Source organism: Vipera berus, assembly GCF_964194415.1.
Source record: "Vipera berus genome assembly, chromosome: Z".
Lineage (NCBI taxonomy): Eukaryota > Metazoa > Chordata > Lepidosauria > Squamata > Viperidae > Vipera > Vipera berus.
This window is the reverse complement of record NC_138205.1, coordinates 113,578,697-113,596,340: the sequence shown is the minus strand read 5'-3', so window position 1 is coordinate 113,596,340 and position 17,644 is coordinate 113,578,697. Positions and strand designations below refer to the sequence as shown.

Genomic DNA, 17,644 nt, shown 5'->3' with positions numbered 1-17,644 from the left:
TAAAATAAAAAACAAAATATTTGTTATATTTAACTGTAACTCTTTTGCTAAAGTATAGGATTTTTAATAGAATGAAATCAGCTGAAGACAGTTTTTTGTTTACTAGTATGGAATCTTATACCGGTTTGAGAATCTTTGGAAGATAATTTTGCTTTGTGCTCTATTTCTTTCTTTATAATGAACACAAGTTTAGGGCACCTGGGAATTTTTTCTATTTGGATACAAAGACATGTTAAAAGAATTAATATTGTACATTTTTATATTAACTATGTGCAATATTTACTAGCCCAAAAACTATTAATGCAACAAGAGATCAGCAAAATCCAGAAAAAGACAAGAATTGCCACAGAAGTGTATGCTTTTTATAAAAACAAGACAAAATATACACATAGGAAACAAATTCATATATTCTGTTATAAACAATGTAATCCCACCAAAGGTTGTAGACCATAAGTTGAAGTAAACATGTCTCTATAAGAGTCTGACAAAATATTCTGTATTTGTAGCTTCGTAAAGAAGGGCTTTTCAACCGGTGGTTCGCGTACCACTAGTGGTACACGAGCACCTGGCTGGTGGTACGCGTCATCGCCTTCCTCCCCCCCCGCCTCCCCCACACCTCCACCTCCCCCCCACGCCTCTCCTTCCCAGTTCACTTGCTGCCGGAAAGCATGCTGCTTGGCAGCGGCTTGCAGAAACCCTACAGAGGGCGTGTGCAGGCGCAGAGCGAGGCTCCACCCTCCCCAGGGAGTTGTTTGCAGCAACTGGATTGACTTCTGATCGGCACTTCTTCAGGGCACACATGGCCAGGAAGGCGCATCGGAGTCCCATGTACCTGTAAGGCGATCGGCCTGCTCCTCACCCATTGCCTGCCAGCCCTGGGAGAGTACCGCGCGAGCACCTCGCCGGCCGCCAAACCCTGCCTTTTGAGCAGGAGCAGCTATCAAGCCCCGGGCTCGACAATCCACTGAGGGGGGGGATCCGTGCAGCAACCCGGCTACCTGGCCTGCCAGCCGCTCATTGCTCCGCCGATCAGCTGGGAGGCTGAGACTCCGGATTTGAGCCGCGGACAAGAGGAGAACATCGCTGATCAGCTGGGAGACTGGGACTCCGGATCCGATGCCGGGGCTTGACAGCCGCTCCTGCTCAAAAGCACTGGCGCTCCCAGCTGACTGGCGGCCACGAGAGAAGGTTGCCGATGCTCCTGGCTGTTCGGCGGTGGCGGGGCCACCCGCCGGGACTTCCAGCTGGCCGGCGTCATCAGATCTGGAATCCCAGCCTCCCAGCTGATCAGTGGTGTTCTCCTCTGGTCGGCAGCTCAAATCCGGAGTCTCAGCCAGGCAGGAGCCCAGGATCAGCGTTTCTGAGCGCGATTTCTAAGCGTGACTCAGCTGATCCCAGGCTCCTGCCCAGCTCACTTAGTAAGCAGCCTCTTTTCGGCAAGCGAGCTGGGCGGAAGCCTGGGATCAGCTGAGTCACGCTCAGAAATCACGCTCAGAAACGCTCATCCGGGCTTCTGCCTGGCTCACTTGCTTGTGGAAAATAAGCTGCTTGCTAAGTGAGCTGGGCAGGAGCCTGGGATCAGAGTTTCTGAGCGTGACTCAGCTGATCCTGGGCTCACTTAGCAAGCAACCTCTTTTCCGCAAGCAAGTGAGCTGGGCAGGAGCCTGGGATCAGCTGAGTCACGCTTAGAAATCGCGCTCAGAAAGTGGTTTTATTTTGCCCGGCCACTCTGTGTGGATGAGAATGCACTGCTACCTGCCAAAACCAGGCTGGGATCTGGGCGGCGTAGCACAGGATGGAGGGAGGGAGGGAGGGAAGGAAGGAAGGTGGGAAGGAAGGGAAAATGAGAGAGAGGGAAGGCACCCATCCCAGTCCCACTCCCCTCCTCCAGAGAACCATGGATCCCCCCCACAGGCACCCCACAATCTGAGTGATGACCTGGCCATTGATCACATGACCCTGGGACACTGAATGTTATAAGTATGAATCAGTTGCCAAGCATCTGAATGTAAATCACATGACCCTGGGTATGCTGCAACAGTCATAAGTGTGAAAAATGGTCACAATTCACTTTTCAGTGCCATTTTAATTTCAAACAGTCACTAAGCGAATTGTTGTACGTCAAGGACTACTTGTACTTTATCATGTTTTTTCCTTTTTTTTGGTCAAGTTTTTGACAAAAAACTTGACCAAAACTTGCTGGGTGACTGGTGGTACTCGGATATTGCCTTATCTTAAAAGTGATACAATGGGTGAAAAGGTTGAAAAGCCCTGTTGTAAAGCACTCCCACGTACCCTGGATTCATTTCCACTGTACAACACAAATGAGCCATATACAGTTGCAAGAAAAAGTATGTGAACCCTTTGGGATTACGTGGAGTTTTGCATGAATTGGCCATAAAATGCGCTCTAAACGTCATGTAAGTCACAACAATAGAAAAACACAGTCTGCTTAAAATAATACTACACAAACATTAGCTGTTGTCATGTTTTAATTGAACATAAGATGGAAACATTCACAGTGCAGGGTGGAAAAAGTATGTGAACCTTTGGACTTAATAACTGGTTGACCCTCCTTTGGCAGTAATAACCTCAACCAAATGTTTCCTGTAGTTGCAGATCAGACCTGCACAACGATCTGGAGTAATTTTGGACCACTCCTCTGCACAAAACTGTTTCAGTGTAGCAATATTCTTGGGATGTCTGGTGTGAATCGCTTTCTTAAGGTCATACCACAGCATTTCAATCGGGTTGAGGTCAGGACTCTGACTGGGCCACTCCAGAAGGCGTATTCTGTTCTGTTGAAGCCATTGTTTTGTTGAATTACTTGTATGCTTTGGGTCATTGTCCTGTTGCATCACCCATCCTCTGCGGAGCTTCAGTTGGCGGACAGATGGTCATACGTTTTCCTACAAAATGTCCTGATAAACTCTGGAATTCATTTTCCCATCAATGACAACAATCCATCCAGGCCCTGAGGCAGCAAAGCAGCCCCAAACCATGATGCTCCCTCCGTCATGTTTTACAGTGGGGATGAGGTTTTGATGTTGGTGTGCTGTGCCTTTTTTTCTCCACACATAGTGTTGTGTGTTTTTCCCAAACAACTCAATTTTGGTTTCATCTGTCCACAGTATATTTTGCCAGTAGTGCTGTGGAACATCCAGGTGCTCTTTTGCAAACTTCAAATGTGCTGCAATATTTTTTGGGACAGCAATGGCTTCCTCCGTGGTGTCCTCCCATGTACTCCATTCTTGTTTAATGTTTTCCTTATTGTAGATGTGTCAACAAAAATGTTAGCATGTGCCAGAGATTTCTGTAGGTCTTTAGTTGACACTCTAGGATTCTTTTTTACCTCATTAAGCATTATGCACTGTGCTCTTGCAGTCATTTTTACAGGATGACCACGCCTAGGGAGAGTGGCAACAGTGCTAAACTTTCTCCATTTGTAGACAGTCTGTCTTACCGTGGACACATGAACATCAAGGCTTTTGGAGATACTTTTGTATCCCTTTCCAGCTTCATGCAAGTCAACAATTCTTGATCGTAGGTCTTCTGAGAGCTCTTTTCTGCGAGGCATGGTTCACATCAGACAGTGCTTCTTGAGACCAGTAAACCCAAAACAGGTGTGTGTTTTTAAAGGGCAGGACAGCTGTCAGCAACACATCCAATATCATCACACTGTTTGGAGTCAAGGTTGGCTCACTCCTGACTCCACTTAGCTCTTGGAGAAGTCATTAGGCTAGGGCTTCACATACTTTTTCTACCCTGCACTGTGAATGTTTCCATCTTATGTTCAATTAAAACATGACAACAGCTAATGTTTGTGTAGTATTATTTTAAGCAGACTGTGTTTTTCTATTGTTGTGACTTACATGACTTTTAGAGCGCATTTTATGGCCAATTCATGCAAAACTCCACGTAATCCCAAAGGGTTCACATACTTTTTTTTGCAACTGTACTATTATGCAACTAATAGTTCAAATGAATCTAGCACAAATGAACAAATGAGCATAATCATACAACCCAAAACTTTCTCCCAGAAGAATGCAGGACTTCTCTTGACCAAAAATCTCACTTGATCTTTAAGGGGTATACAAGGGGCTATATTTCAGAAATTGAATGCCATTAGAGCAAAGAATCAAATAGGACTCAAAGAATCAAATAGTGGCAAACTTAATTTATTAATTCATTTATTCAAATTGATGCTGCCCAACTCCAAACAACTCTTATATGTTTGGAACCATTGGGGCACAGTGGTTAGAATGCAGTATTGCAGGCTGACTCTGTCCATTGCTAGAAATTCAATCCTGCTTGCTTAAAGTTGACTCACTATTCATCTTTCTGTGATCAGTAAAATGAGGACCCAGGTCAGGGATAGGCAACCTTGGCTCTTTTATGACTCGTGGACTTCAACTCTCAGAATTCCTGAGCCAGCATAGCAAAGAATCAAATAAGACTACAGTGGCAAACTTAATTTATTAATTTATTTATTCAATTTGATGCTGCCCAACTCACTTGATCTTTAAGAGGTATAGCTGGCTCAGGAATTCTGGGAGTTGAAGTCCACGAGTCATAAAAGAGCCAAGGTTGCCTACCCCTGACCCAGGATGTTGGGGGCAATATGCTGATTCTGTAAATAGTTGAGAGTGCTGTAAAGCACTATGAAGTAGTATATAATTCTAAGTGCTATTGCTATTTGGCATTAAAATTCAATTTAACTACTACCCATGCATTCTATCGTAAGGCTCATTAACTTGCAATCACAGGTTCTGGATAGATATTTTTATCTTATCATCTGAATAAGTTATCCCTGTCTCATAATCATCAGCTTGTACAAACAATTCAGAATTAAATAAAATAGAAGACAAATGTTGGATAAAGTTAAGATTATCCATTCTTGGGCTGAGAATATTTTACTAAATACCTCAGAGATGATCTAATTAAGATCATATTAATTTCTGACATAAACAATGCTGAAATGCTTCATAATGGAAAACACAAAAATAGATCTTTAGGCTGGTACTTTACGTCACAAAGGTTAAAGGAAGAATACAGAACAAAGTGAAATAAAGGCCTTTCTGTATAAAGTAAGGCCTATTTTTACAGTAATTTTTAATATACACACAGCCCAGAAATGCCATTTGTATCCATCTGAGTCACTAGACTAAAAAGAATCTGATTTTGTACAAGTGAAATCCAGCCACACAAATAATGCAGCTGCATATGCTTAGAACTGTGCCCAATACAATCCTACTTGGAATCATTGCTTTTCAAAACTCTTTCATTTCACTGCTTCCTAAGCTAAAGAAACAGGCAGAAAAGGCAATATTTCACCTTCCATCTCCAAGGGTGATGTTCAAGCTCCAGGGAGGTTGGCTGTCTCAAACTAGCACTATTGACCTTAAGGGGAAAAAAAGTATCAGAAATAAATACAGCACAGGATCAGAACTGAAGCAGGAAGTCCAAGATCTCCAGTCTGAATTGTTAAGGCAATATAGAGAGAAACTAGCATACTTAAGATAACTTAAATATAGGACATCAAGCAACTGTTTGTGATCAAGCACCTTATATCACAATGATGCTCTCACGCTGATGCTATTTTCCAAGATAATGCAAAATAGAATTTTGAAACCTAGTTACTAACATGGAAACTTGGTTCAAATGTCTGGATTCTTATACTAAATGTTCCTAGGTATATTCAGATGGCTTGAATTTGTTTTAGAGAAAAAGATGTAAGTAATATCCAGAATAATAATACAATGATGATTGAAGATGTTATTGTGGAGAATGTGATTAGGCAGATTTCTGAAGATAAAAAATGGGAAATTAAAGTACACCGGTACTTTTGAAAGACAAAGTCTCTTGGACTCCTTTTTTCCTTCACTAAATTATTTTCATTCTTATACTGTAAGTTTATTAATGAATTCCAAGAATACTTCTGACTATGTAAACACTGTTAAACTAACCATAATTTCCACTATTCCTGCCTTCTTTCATTGAGAATTAAAGATATTTGTATATATAAAATATGCTTTATATGGGTTTGTACCAAAATTTATTTTGAATTCCTAATCTGAAAGCAAACTTGGATTTTTTTAAACAATTGATTTTGCAGAATATGGAGCCAGTTTGATATAATGGTTAAAGCACCAGGCTAGAAACTGGAAATTGTGAGTTCTAGATCCTACTGAGCCACAAAATCAGCTTAGCCAATCACTCTCAGTCCTAGGAAGAAGGCAATAGTATAACCACTTCTCAAAATCTGGTCAAGAAAAGTGTTAAGGCTGATTCAAACACATTCCCCCCCCCCCACAACCACTATACAATTGGAAAACAATATAAGTGATCTGTTGTGTTTGTATCAGGAACAGTGGCGTAGCGTGGGGGGTGCAGGGGGGGCCGGCCGCACCGGGCGCAACATCTGGGGGGGCGCGACCGGCGGGCTAGGGCAAGGCTGCTCGCGAGCGAGGGGTATCTGTGCCTGCGCCGACACAGAAACGCTTCTCTCTCCGGGTGGGGGAAGGCTCGGCGGCTCCCTGGGTCTATATACGCCTCTGTATGCGCACGCCGCCGCACGCTCCCGCGAATGAGAAAGAAAGAACGGCAGCGGCGGCGTCTGCGAGCCTCGCCAGCGGCGGCATTCCTCGGTGTGGGCGTGCCTGCGTCTTTGGGTGTGAGGCTTTCGGAGAGGCTGCCTTTGGCTCCTGGTACTTGCAGCCGGTGTAAAAGAACAAGTCTGTGAAAGCGGGCGAGAATTTCAGGGGGGTGGGGGGGACGGGAGATCGCGGGAGGCTCGATTCTTCTTACGCCAGGGGGGTGCCAGGCGTGCGGTGCGAGAGCGAGGGGGCGCAAATTACTTGCCTTGCCCCGGGTGCTGACAACCCACGCTACGCCACTGATCAGGAATGTTTAGGAAGAGAGCTAGAACTGAAAGTACATTAAAAAAAAAGCGAATGAACAGAAGAAATAAGATTTACTCTACAACTTTTCCCAACAACTGATATATTGGTATACAATTCTCAGAAGTTCCAGACAGAAAAGTTGTTGATTGATATATGTGGAGGTAGGGAAAACTTTGTTGAATAAGTGCTCAATAAATCATTGCGAGACCTAGCCTAGAGTATGCAAGATTTGCTCACCTGATTAATAGGTATGAAGGAATGAAGTTTATGGGCAGCAAGTATAGCAGGAGAATAAGTAGAAGCATAGACAGGTTCCTATGAACAGGGGGCAGAAGCATAGGAAAGAATTAGAAAGACATGGACATGATATGTTAGACCAGGGGTCCTTGACCTTGGTAACTTTAAGACTTGTGGGCTTCAACTCCCAGAATTCTGGGAGTTGAAGTCCACAAGTCTTAAAGTTGCCAAGCTTGGAGACCCCTGTGTTAGACAGTTAGAGAAAAGGAGGAGAAGAAATGAGTTTACATCTAATAACTGATGAAAGTTCTTACAGTGTTTCAGGATTTGTCTATCAAGACAATATGCTGTAATAATCAAACAAGAAAATCCATGCAAGGATGTTACACTTATTATAGCCACTCTCATTCAGCCATAGAAAGGATTAGTGATGATAGAGAGGTTTGAAGAAGGCAAGCATGGAGAATTACTTTTAATCACACCAGCAATACTTTTGCTAGTAATGTGTTTGGCTCTTGCTAGAAGCAAAGAAGTGCCCATATTGTGATATACCGCTACCGCATAGAGCTTGAATGTGAAGCTGCCCATATCCAAAAAATAATAAGCCTGCGTGACTAGCATAGCCGCTCTGCATTCATGTCAGGCTTACCCAAAGCAGCTTAGATATGGCTTTAGCATCTGAACCTCCTCCTTCTTCCTACAGGTTGAAACAAATAGGAAACATTGCAGAGAATAAGAGATGGGAAAAGTTGGAAAGAACTCATGTCCTGGATAGTACGGTTCCCTGTCTAATTAAGAGGTGCAAAAAAAACAACCACCCTACCAATATCAATAGGCTGCCAACTGATAGCTACAGAGACAAAACAATTACTAACCACTTCTTTTTAAAAAGGTATTCATACTTTATATATAAATAATTCTCAAACATAACTTTTTCTTCTGTTCAATTTTAGTTTTGGGTTACGTTTTGACAAATCAATCTTTTGCAAAAAGGCCTTTGCTGGAATAAAATGTAATTAAAATCCTTTGTTTGGTTAATCTTTCTGTGTAATGACCCCAAGGTCAGTGAATAATCTGGTGCTCTAATGTAAATGTAAAAAAGAGTGGCCATTTCAATATTGGAAAAGTTAATCTAATAGAGATGTTTTGAGGGGGGTGTCTTGTATTGTTGTGAAACTATGGAAAGAGAGGAAAAGTATTTAAAATACAAAGAGAACGTGAAAAAAAGAATTTCTTCAGATACAATTTTATTCCTATCTGGATGTTTTAAAAATATTAAACCAATTACAACTTTATACATGTGAATTAACAATTACTCCATCCTAAAGCAGTAAAATGCCACAATTGTGTCAACCACAATTACCAAAATATTTGCTAATAGATATATATGGATTAATTGTGCCCATATGCCACAATTGTGTCAACAATTGGAGCAGTTGGGCACAATTAATCCATATACATCTATTACCAACCATTTTTGATACCATGGAGATTGGTGTATTTCTGAATGACATTTCCCTAAATCTCAACAATTTCCATACTTATGTGTACCATACAAATTAATTTTAATTTAAAACATTTGCATTTAAAAGAGTTAGGGTTAGACTTTACACCCATCACCTTTTGAAATTCCTCATTTTGAAATAATATTTTATTGCGAGATAGCCCAGATGGGAAGCATACCCATATGCACTAATTCTACTTTATTGTAATGTTACATTAACAGAATCTTGCAAGTCTGAAAGTACATCACCCCTCCCTTCACCCTTATAGCCCAAGAAACTAGGTCTGAGGTATTTGCCATGCCCCCATTTCTCCTATGAACTCAGCTGCCTCATATTTGATGATACTGCTGGCTGCGGTGCTTCCTTCCTCTTCCTCTTAAAAGTCATTCCCACATACCATTACATAACTACTCTAAAAACAATTAAAAGTGTGGTGTTTCTTACATTCTTCCAAAGTGTTAACGTGCCTAAGCATTTTAGGATTGTCTTTAATTTCTACACAATTTCCAGTCTTAACCCAAAAGTTACTGATTTAACTTTATTCAAGCATTTGGTGGCACCACTTTACTGCTTAAAACCATTCCAGTTTTATTCTAATGACATTTCTATTTAGTGATGCTTCGGCTTGCTATTGCATTTTTTATTTTATTTTATTTTTTTATTTTAATTCCATTTATATCCCGCCCTTCTCCGAAGACTCAGGGCGGCTTACAAGCTTAGCAGTAGCCTTCATTCTATGTATATGCCTGCTTATTAGGGCTTTCACACACACCCCAAGCGGCATTATTACAAAGTCAGCTTAATTGCCCCCAACAATCTGGGTCCTCATTTTACCTACCTTGGAAGGATGGAAGGCTGAGTCAACCTTGAGCCTGGTGGGATGCAAATCTGCACTAATTGCAGGCAGCTGGTGTTACTTAAGGAGGCATTAGCCCACTGCTCCACCAAGGCACAAGGTACATTGAAAACATACAAAGAAAAAGTATTCACTGCTCCAACTCTACCTCATAGCATGAACTAACAGCAACCCTTGAGTTCAATGAGATAAAGAAGTTACCTCCAACAGAGAAATAGAGATATGGGGCTTTATTGATGTCACTTGTTTGCTCAGCAGTTTTTATAGTTGACTAGGATATTCTCTGGGCCTGTTTCTTTGGGGGGATTGGAAGTGTTTATTTATTTATTTATTTATTTATTTATTTATTTATTTATTTATTTATTTATTTATTTATTTATTTATTTATTTATTATTTAAACTTGTATACCGCCCTATTCCCGTAGGACTCAGGGTGGTTTATAGGGAAAAATTAAAAATACATAACATACAAAGTTAAAATCGATTAAAACTAAGATTAAATTAAGTCCCTGAATTTAAACTAAAACCCCATTAATAAATAATTAAAACCCCTCAGTTTGGGCCAGTACTAGTACTAGTTTCCCACCAATTTTCAGGAATGGTCTCAAGAAATAGAATTAGGTGACTCTAACTCTGCACCCAGCAAGCAATAGTATAAGATGTCGCATACCACTACTTAGCTGTAGCATTATTTAGGTTACATGTCGTCAGTAAGCTAACAGCATTCATCTCTTCTTCTCAGTGCTTTTTTTGTAAAAGAAAAAGGTGCCAGAACTCACACATGTCATACAACCCGCTTTGCCTACCCTACAAGGTTCTATCCAAAAAAGGTGCCGGAACTCCGTTCTGAGCGTTCTATGAGAAAAAAAGCCCTGCTTCTTCTTATGAATCAGGAGAACTGGGATGTTCTGAACTAGAGTCTGTACTGATGTACTGATATAATGGATAAGGTCAATAAATTGAGATTGAATTCCAATAGAACTTGCCTGTTCTAAGTGGGCTTACACTCTCAGAAAAAATAAATACACAACTGAGGTGTTCCTAAGGTCTTCTCAGGGCCAGGGGACCAAATACGTTCTGGGGTCTGGACTGCCTATCGCCAGCTTTGCTTTCCCAGACAGGAATAAACCTATTTATTCCCAGACAGGAATAAACCTGTTGTAAACTGAGATTTAAATTAGGTAAAGTGAAGAAAACATCGATCAGTTTGGGCAATGGGATACCTGGCCACTCACAAGATACATCTCTACTGAAGCAACTGCAGCGGCTGCAGTTTCAGAGCAAATTTAAAGTTTTGCTTTTTAGAGCCTCAAATTTACATCTATACAATTAAATCTAAATTTACATCTATACAAGTAAATCAACTCATACAAGTTTCAAGCAAATGTGTTTCTGTTTCAAATTTCCGGCTGATGCTTATGGGCACTTCTATGCAGACCCAGTTCCATTCCAGAGTTTCTGCACACTATTTTGAAGCCAGTCATGAGATTATATTGGCCTATACTGGTCCAGTAATCTAATGAAAATACTCTAATTTCCATGAGCAAATAGATGCCTCTCGCCAGAAGCCAGCCAATAAGACATAATTCAGCCTTGTCCTTTGAACTGTCACAGATTCTTTCATGAGAACAATCCACTCATCAAAATTCCACAACAAAAAACATTTTTTGAAAATAGCCAGCATCCACCCCAGTTCAATCCCATTTTTAACAACACTTCTGTGTAATTGCACAGAAGCTGATTGGTGAAGTTTTTAAAATCTGCTGTTGAATTCTTCTGAGCAGGAAAGATATGCAGAACGCTGTTTGCACAGTGCCCACCTATAAAGAAATCATGTGCAGTTTTCTGCACATTTAAAGAAAGGGGATTTCTAGACCATTAGAACACATTTCATTCTAAGGGAAAGTCATGGGGGCAATATAAGAAATTTGCAATGAAGATGGCTTGATATGGCAGCAACAGAAAGGAAAGAAAGCAACTGTCCTGAAGCTGGGTTATCATTGTTGTCACCATGGAGCTGCTCTCAAAACATGCCTGGTTTGGCCCTTCACCAGGAAGCTGCTGAAAAAGCTTTCTTCCGCAAGTTGTGCTTGGTGGCAAGACCAGGGGAAGAAGGTTTCACAAGGCCAGCAGCTGACTTTTGAAGTGCTAAGTCTCCCATTTGTCAGCAAGAAGACAGCAGAAGTCAGTTGGGGTAGATGCAGGGTGATGAAGGCAGTAGGGGCTGAACTGGAGCAGCTGGGCTTCCTGCAGTGGCTGTGACTTTGTGCTGCACTGCATATCAGGGCTTCTTGCAGACCAGAGCCATTGGACATCAAGATTTGTGACTGCATTACTTAGCAAAAGAAATTTCAGTCCCAATTGTCATCACAACTGGAGAACTACCTACAGTCAACCTCCTCAGCCAGCTATTTAGTCCAGACATGTCAAACTTGCGATGTCACATGACGTCGCACAAAGTATCGAAGCTTTCCCCCCATTGCCGGCAATGGGGTGGGCGTGGTTTCCTCGTGACGTGTCTGGCCCATGGGCCGGCAGCTTGACACTCCTGACTTAGTCCCTCCATCATCTTGTTTCCACTAGCTGCTTTCAACTGATCCCAAGATATTGTTTTCATTTCTCTACATGCCTGCGCTACAACAAAGGCTGACTACTAATGACTTGCTTACACCCAAGAGTTGGGGAAGCTGATGAAGCGAGAGCTATGCCAAAAGAGCAATGGTCCACTTGCAAGCTTCAACACTGCCTTCACCCTAAAAGGATCTGTTTTGCCTTGACTGGTACAGTGACAGAAAAATAGCTCACTTAACCCTTACACATGCCAGGGAACAAGCAGCCCAAGAGCATCATCTGAATGGCACAAATTTTTTGCATTGAGCTACTTTAACCATCCATCCTGCTGTTAAAAGAGAAAGATGTAAGCATAGCTTCCTAAGAAATCATGTTAAATGTATCAGGAAAGATACTTGCAGGTCCTGATTTTTGGCTAACATAACAGGATTGTCCTCTCACAGTGAACAACAACAACAACAACAACAACATTACAGCTCATATGCTGACATGTGTGACAGGGTCTCCTGTACCTTCAAAATTCCCTGTTCAGATACACAGCACTATTTCATACAGTATTACAGACAGGTAGGGTATACTGAATTACTGACTAACTGCTATTCACCACTGATGTCTAAAACATTCTATCCATAAACTACTCACAGTGCAGAGGTTTCAGAGGGCTGGTGCCAAAATACAAGTTTTGAATTACAGAATAAAGCAGGGCTGGTCTGTAGGATGCAGAAATATGGGGTGGGAGGGAGAAAAAAAAGCCAACTGACAGAGCCAGTGGGTTATCCCAAACTAGGACGTTAGTTGCAGAAACAGCTGAGAAGTGAATGCAAGAATACAACAAGGTAGGTAGGTTGGTCGCTATGCCATGATAGGATGTTGGTAGTGGATGAATGGACAAGAACACACTGGCAAGATTGGGAGTGGGCAGACCAGTGGGATATAACATGCTGGGAATGGTGATAACCTACAAAAAACCAAATCCAGGATGTGATACAGAAATATATTCTCAGAGTATTTTGAACTTTGGAGAGAGCTAAAATCCTAATATATGAACAGTTTTAGATTATATCTTACCTTCTCATAAAACCAGAGAAATAATGTATTGCTTCAGCAACACTTCAAGAAATATAAAAAATACTAAACTTTAAAAGTATAGGATTTATAGTACTTAAAAAGTACATGATTTATTGTAGCATATGTTTATATAGATGGTTTCTGTGAGACTATCACATAAAATATTGTATAAAGATTACTGTTTTTGGCAAACCAATGAGGTTACACAATGGAAACCATAAAACACTTAAATTTATGGTATGGCCAGTCTAAATACTATGAATGATTAATAATTCTATAGTATATGGAACTTTTTGTCTTTTCAGAACTTCTTTCCCACTGTGGAAACTTCTGAAGTAATTTTAAAGAGGAATGCTATTTCTAAATATAAGGAACTGTACCTTTTTTGTAAATAGTTGCTCCTTTTCCTGTAGCTGAGGGCTATGTTCGGTGCCTGATGCTCGTCCATATTCCGTTTTTTTATTCAATCTGTTTTTCCAGCTTTCCTCACCACTCTTCTTTAGGAGTGCCAGCCTAAATAAAAGAAAAATATATGGACTTGGTTAGATCTATTAATGCAAATTGTGTGAAGTAACCTAATGTATTCCACTGAGAAGTCTATTCAATAATGGAAACAAAGCAGATTCCGACTTTTTGACATAACCATACTACTTTAGTCTATACTGCACTGAAAAAAGATTGTGTGACTAATCCATGATACAAACATTAAATAAAAGTTATCTGACATAGATACAAAGAATCTTGGATCATTTAAATGTCACATACAAATAAAAATCCAATAATAAGTGATCTTAAATTCTTCTTTCGAAAAATATATAAAGAGTTGTGTTTATTCTTTTAAATACTAAAATGGTATTCTTTTTCATCTTAGAATTATTTTGGGCAGGAGCTAATGAAGCCCAGACTGACAATTAAAACTGAGAAAGACAGGACGAGAATGCTGCTGTTGGGGCATTAACAAGAGCACAGCATGGAGATTTGCTGTTCCCTGCTCAGACATCACATTGAGTTCAAAACGGACAATGACAACTTGAAGCAAATTCAGACAAATGCTACCAAACAGTGAGGCCTGGAAATAAGTCCTTTGAGGAATAGTTACTCTCTTGTTACTAAGTCCTAGTTTTAGTAACTTACTCCCTTTCAGCAAAAAAATAATAATGTGCTACATGAACCTTGGCGCAGCTGTGGCTGGTGGTGAAGTGGGAGCATGAGGCCCCGAACTTAGGATCTTTTGTTTACTCCCCATTCTTCGTTTAGAACTGGCATCTCAATCTTGATCACATACCATTCCCAATTCCAAATTGTTTGTATAGGTGGGGGCATATGGCGCTGTGTCTCATACAACCAAAGGTGTTTTTAAAGAAATGCAGTGTTTGTTAGAATTTTCAAAATAAGACTGAGAAATGGATCACTGAATTTCAGCAACAGAGGACACTGTCCAGTCTCCACTTGAGTTTTTCCCCCTGCTTTTCTCAAATGAAAGCCTACTTCTTTTTTTAAAAAAAGTTCCTTACTCCTTTTTCCTCATCAAACTAAGTCTGAGATGAATAAATTCAATCATATTTTTCTATTATAAATGAAGTATTACCCTTCTTCCATTTCATGTTGCCTATCTGTACTTCCCATTTTCCCTTACAGAAAAGAAAAACTTAAGTGACGGACACTATACAAAAAAGAATGTTAAAAGACAAATAAACATTATAAAATATTATCTGCTGTTATAAAAATTACAATATGATTATAAGCAAACTGAGTTTGATCCTTAAGGAAATGACATATTCAGATTACAGATGATGCAAGAGTAATGAGCAACTTATCAATAAACAAGAGGAAATAAAATATAATCTAAAATGTAGACAAAAATATACACGGCTGTACTATCTATTCCAGCAGCCAATTAGCAAATCATTTGATCTTAATCTGACACCTCTATCACATGGCAAGTAAATCTACATGTGCACTTGTGTTTTGGTACAAATATGGGAGCATACTGTGGTTGGAATACAAATTATGTTTTCATTCCTATACTAAGTGTTAACTGAACATTCTATCATTTCAAAGATATAAGTCAGGAGAAATAATGCCCACTTCTTGTCCAAGAGATGTTGGTTTTCCTCTCTTTGAGGGATAAAATATGCTTATTCAACAGCCCAGGAGAAGCCAGGCTGCAATAGACTGACATGAAAATTAATATTCTCTGTCACCTTGCCGGGCCATTGTTTTTCCAATCCCTCCTCCAGAAATAATGAGCACCACTTTCCTCCATGGAATATTTAATTGAATACATGAAAATACTGGTCTTTTAGGGACATTTTTTAGATGACCACACAATATTTCCTCACCACGAAATTTATGAATGTGAAAAACTTTGAATTCAACACTTCTATTGCTAAGTGAAACAGTTTTTAAGTGAGTTTTTGTCCATTTTATGACCTTTCTTGTCACAACTGTTAAGTGAATCACTGCAGTTTATATGTTAGTAACATAGCTGTTAAGTGAATCTGCCCCCCCCCATTGACTTTGCTTGTCAGGAGGTTGCAAAAGGTGATCACATGACCCTAGGACACTGCAACCATCACAAATATTAACCAGTTACTAACCATCTGAATTTTAATCATGTGACCATGGGCTGTTGCAATGGTCGTGTGAACAATCGTCATGTCACTTTTTCCAGTACTATTGTAACCTCGAACGGTCACTAAACAAATGATTGTAAGTTGAGAACTATCTGTACACTCTGTTCTTCATGGAGCCTGCAAATGTTACTTCCTTGCTTAAAAGTAAAAAAAAAATGCCATGAATTATGTCAAGCCAAATTTCTTACTGTATGAAAATCAAGAACTTGACATATTTCTGAATGTTACTAAAGTGATCGAACTACAGTTTTTACTGTAGTTCCATCCTGCCATGGAAAAAAATATGTTGTGGCCAATAGCTATATTAGGAATTGTATATAATGTAGGCTTAAAAGGAAACTATGCCAAGATAACTTAAATTTTGCGCAGATGTTGAATAGTTTATTGTAATATGTACATTTGTTCAACTGCTATAATTCATTCTGTTTCATCATATGGATAGCGCAAAGCGTAACATTTTTTTCAGTTTGATACTGTTAACATACTTTCATGCCACAAAAAAAGCTTTTTGTTTAAAAAAGAAGAGTGGGACACTCACAAAATGCTAAATGCTGCATCCACAGCTATATTTTGGCAACAGGATAAGTATAATAAGCAATTGCTTGGTTTGCTCTTTTTAAAGTTAACCATCTATTCAGCTGTCTGATTAAAAACGCATTTCAGACTTTTCTCATGTTTGTAAGGATGCCTTACTTAAAAAATTAACTACCTGGCAGAATTGAGTATAATGTTGTTCTATTTTTAGCAGCCAAAAAGGTGGTTTAAAATATGCAGTGGTACCTTGGTACTCAACTGCTTTAAAACTCATAAAATTTGGTACTTGACGCATTTTGATGTCAAAATTTTGTCCTAGTGCTTGTCGTTTTTTGGTTCTCAATGTGCAAGCTAGAACTTGTAGGTGTCAGCTGCCTCGTGACTTGCTACCTTTTCAAAGGATCACGGGTTAAGTCACATGGTTTGTTTGGTACTTGTCATTTTTAATACTTGTCACGCCTCCTGGAACCAATTAACGGCGAGTACCAAGGTACCACTATATATAGATGAAGATTGTCCACAAGGAATGGTCTTCTGTATCATTACTGAACTAGACTCCTCCTACAAATAAGAGGACAATCATACACTCAGAAGAGTCTATTTACCTTTCTTTAATGGACATAGTTTTGCTGGATGCATCAAGGGTGTCCTCTGTTATTTCAGCTTTACTGTCACTAAAGCCTTCTTTTCCTAACAGCTCAAAGGTTTCCTGTTGCCTACAGGATAGCACTGCTGCTGATTGAGAAACACTTTCTGTTGCAGCTGCTCTAAACTCTGAAGATGGTTCACCAATCTCTGAAGGGGAGAAATTCATCATTAGTGCTTCATTGCAAGAACCTCCTGCATATTTTGCATCAATTAAATCGAAAAATGACTTCTACTTTTTACTCATCACTAAAAACTAATGTTTGTCCTCACAGTTAATAGATTACTGCAGCTTTTAAAATATGTTCCAAGATTCCAAGATTGACTCCTGGTGATTACATAGAGCTATATATGTCTGGATTGATATTTTTTTTTCAACTTTCCAGACAGATTTTCAATCTTGGTGTGTCTTGGAAAAGATGCAGCTGCTTTGAATGTGTTGTACAGGTATGATTTTCACATTTCCACATGCTCCAAGTCACAAATGCTAGCCTAAAAACTAGGTACTGTGAGTTCTAGTCCTTTCAAAGCCATGAAACCTGGCTGGTTAACTCTGGGCCACCCTCTCTGCCCAACTTACCTTACAGGGTTGTTGTGGCGAAAAAAGAAAGAAGAAGGAATGTTAGGTATGTTCGCCACTTTGAGATTTATAAAAATAATAAAGGTGGGGCAATCTAAAACAATAACTTT

General features: G+C 39.9%; 1 protein-coding gene across 12 annotated transcripts in view; it reads right to left on the bottom strand.

Moving 5' to 3' along the window:
• The window catches only part of SVIL (supervillin), a 180,487-nt gene that overhangs the window by 32,352 nt on the left and 130,491 nt on the right, over positions 1-17,644 (bottom strand). For 9 of the 12 annotated variants that reach the window (XM_081345238.1, XM_081345230.1, XM_081345236.1 and 6 more), the window contains 5 exons: positions 16,915-17,104; positions 13,520-13,652; positions 7,789-7,836; positions 7,140-7,217; positions 5,335-5,400 (listed from right to left, as the gene is read on the bottom strand). In XM_081345238.1, the coding sequence (XP_081201364.1) occupies positions 5,335-5,400; positions 7,140-7,217; positions 7,789-7,836; positions 13,520-13,652; positions 16,915-17,104 (515 nt within the window). The remainder of the gene's footprint in view (positions 1-5,334; positions 5,401-7,139; positions 7,218-7,788; positions 7,837-13,519; positions 13,653-16,914; positions 17,105-17,644) is intronic. The other 3 variants (XM_081345237.1, XM_081345233.1, XM_081345235.1) reach the window with 2 other exon arrangements.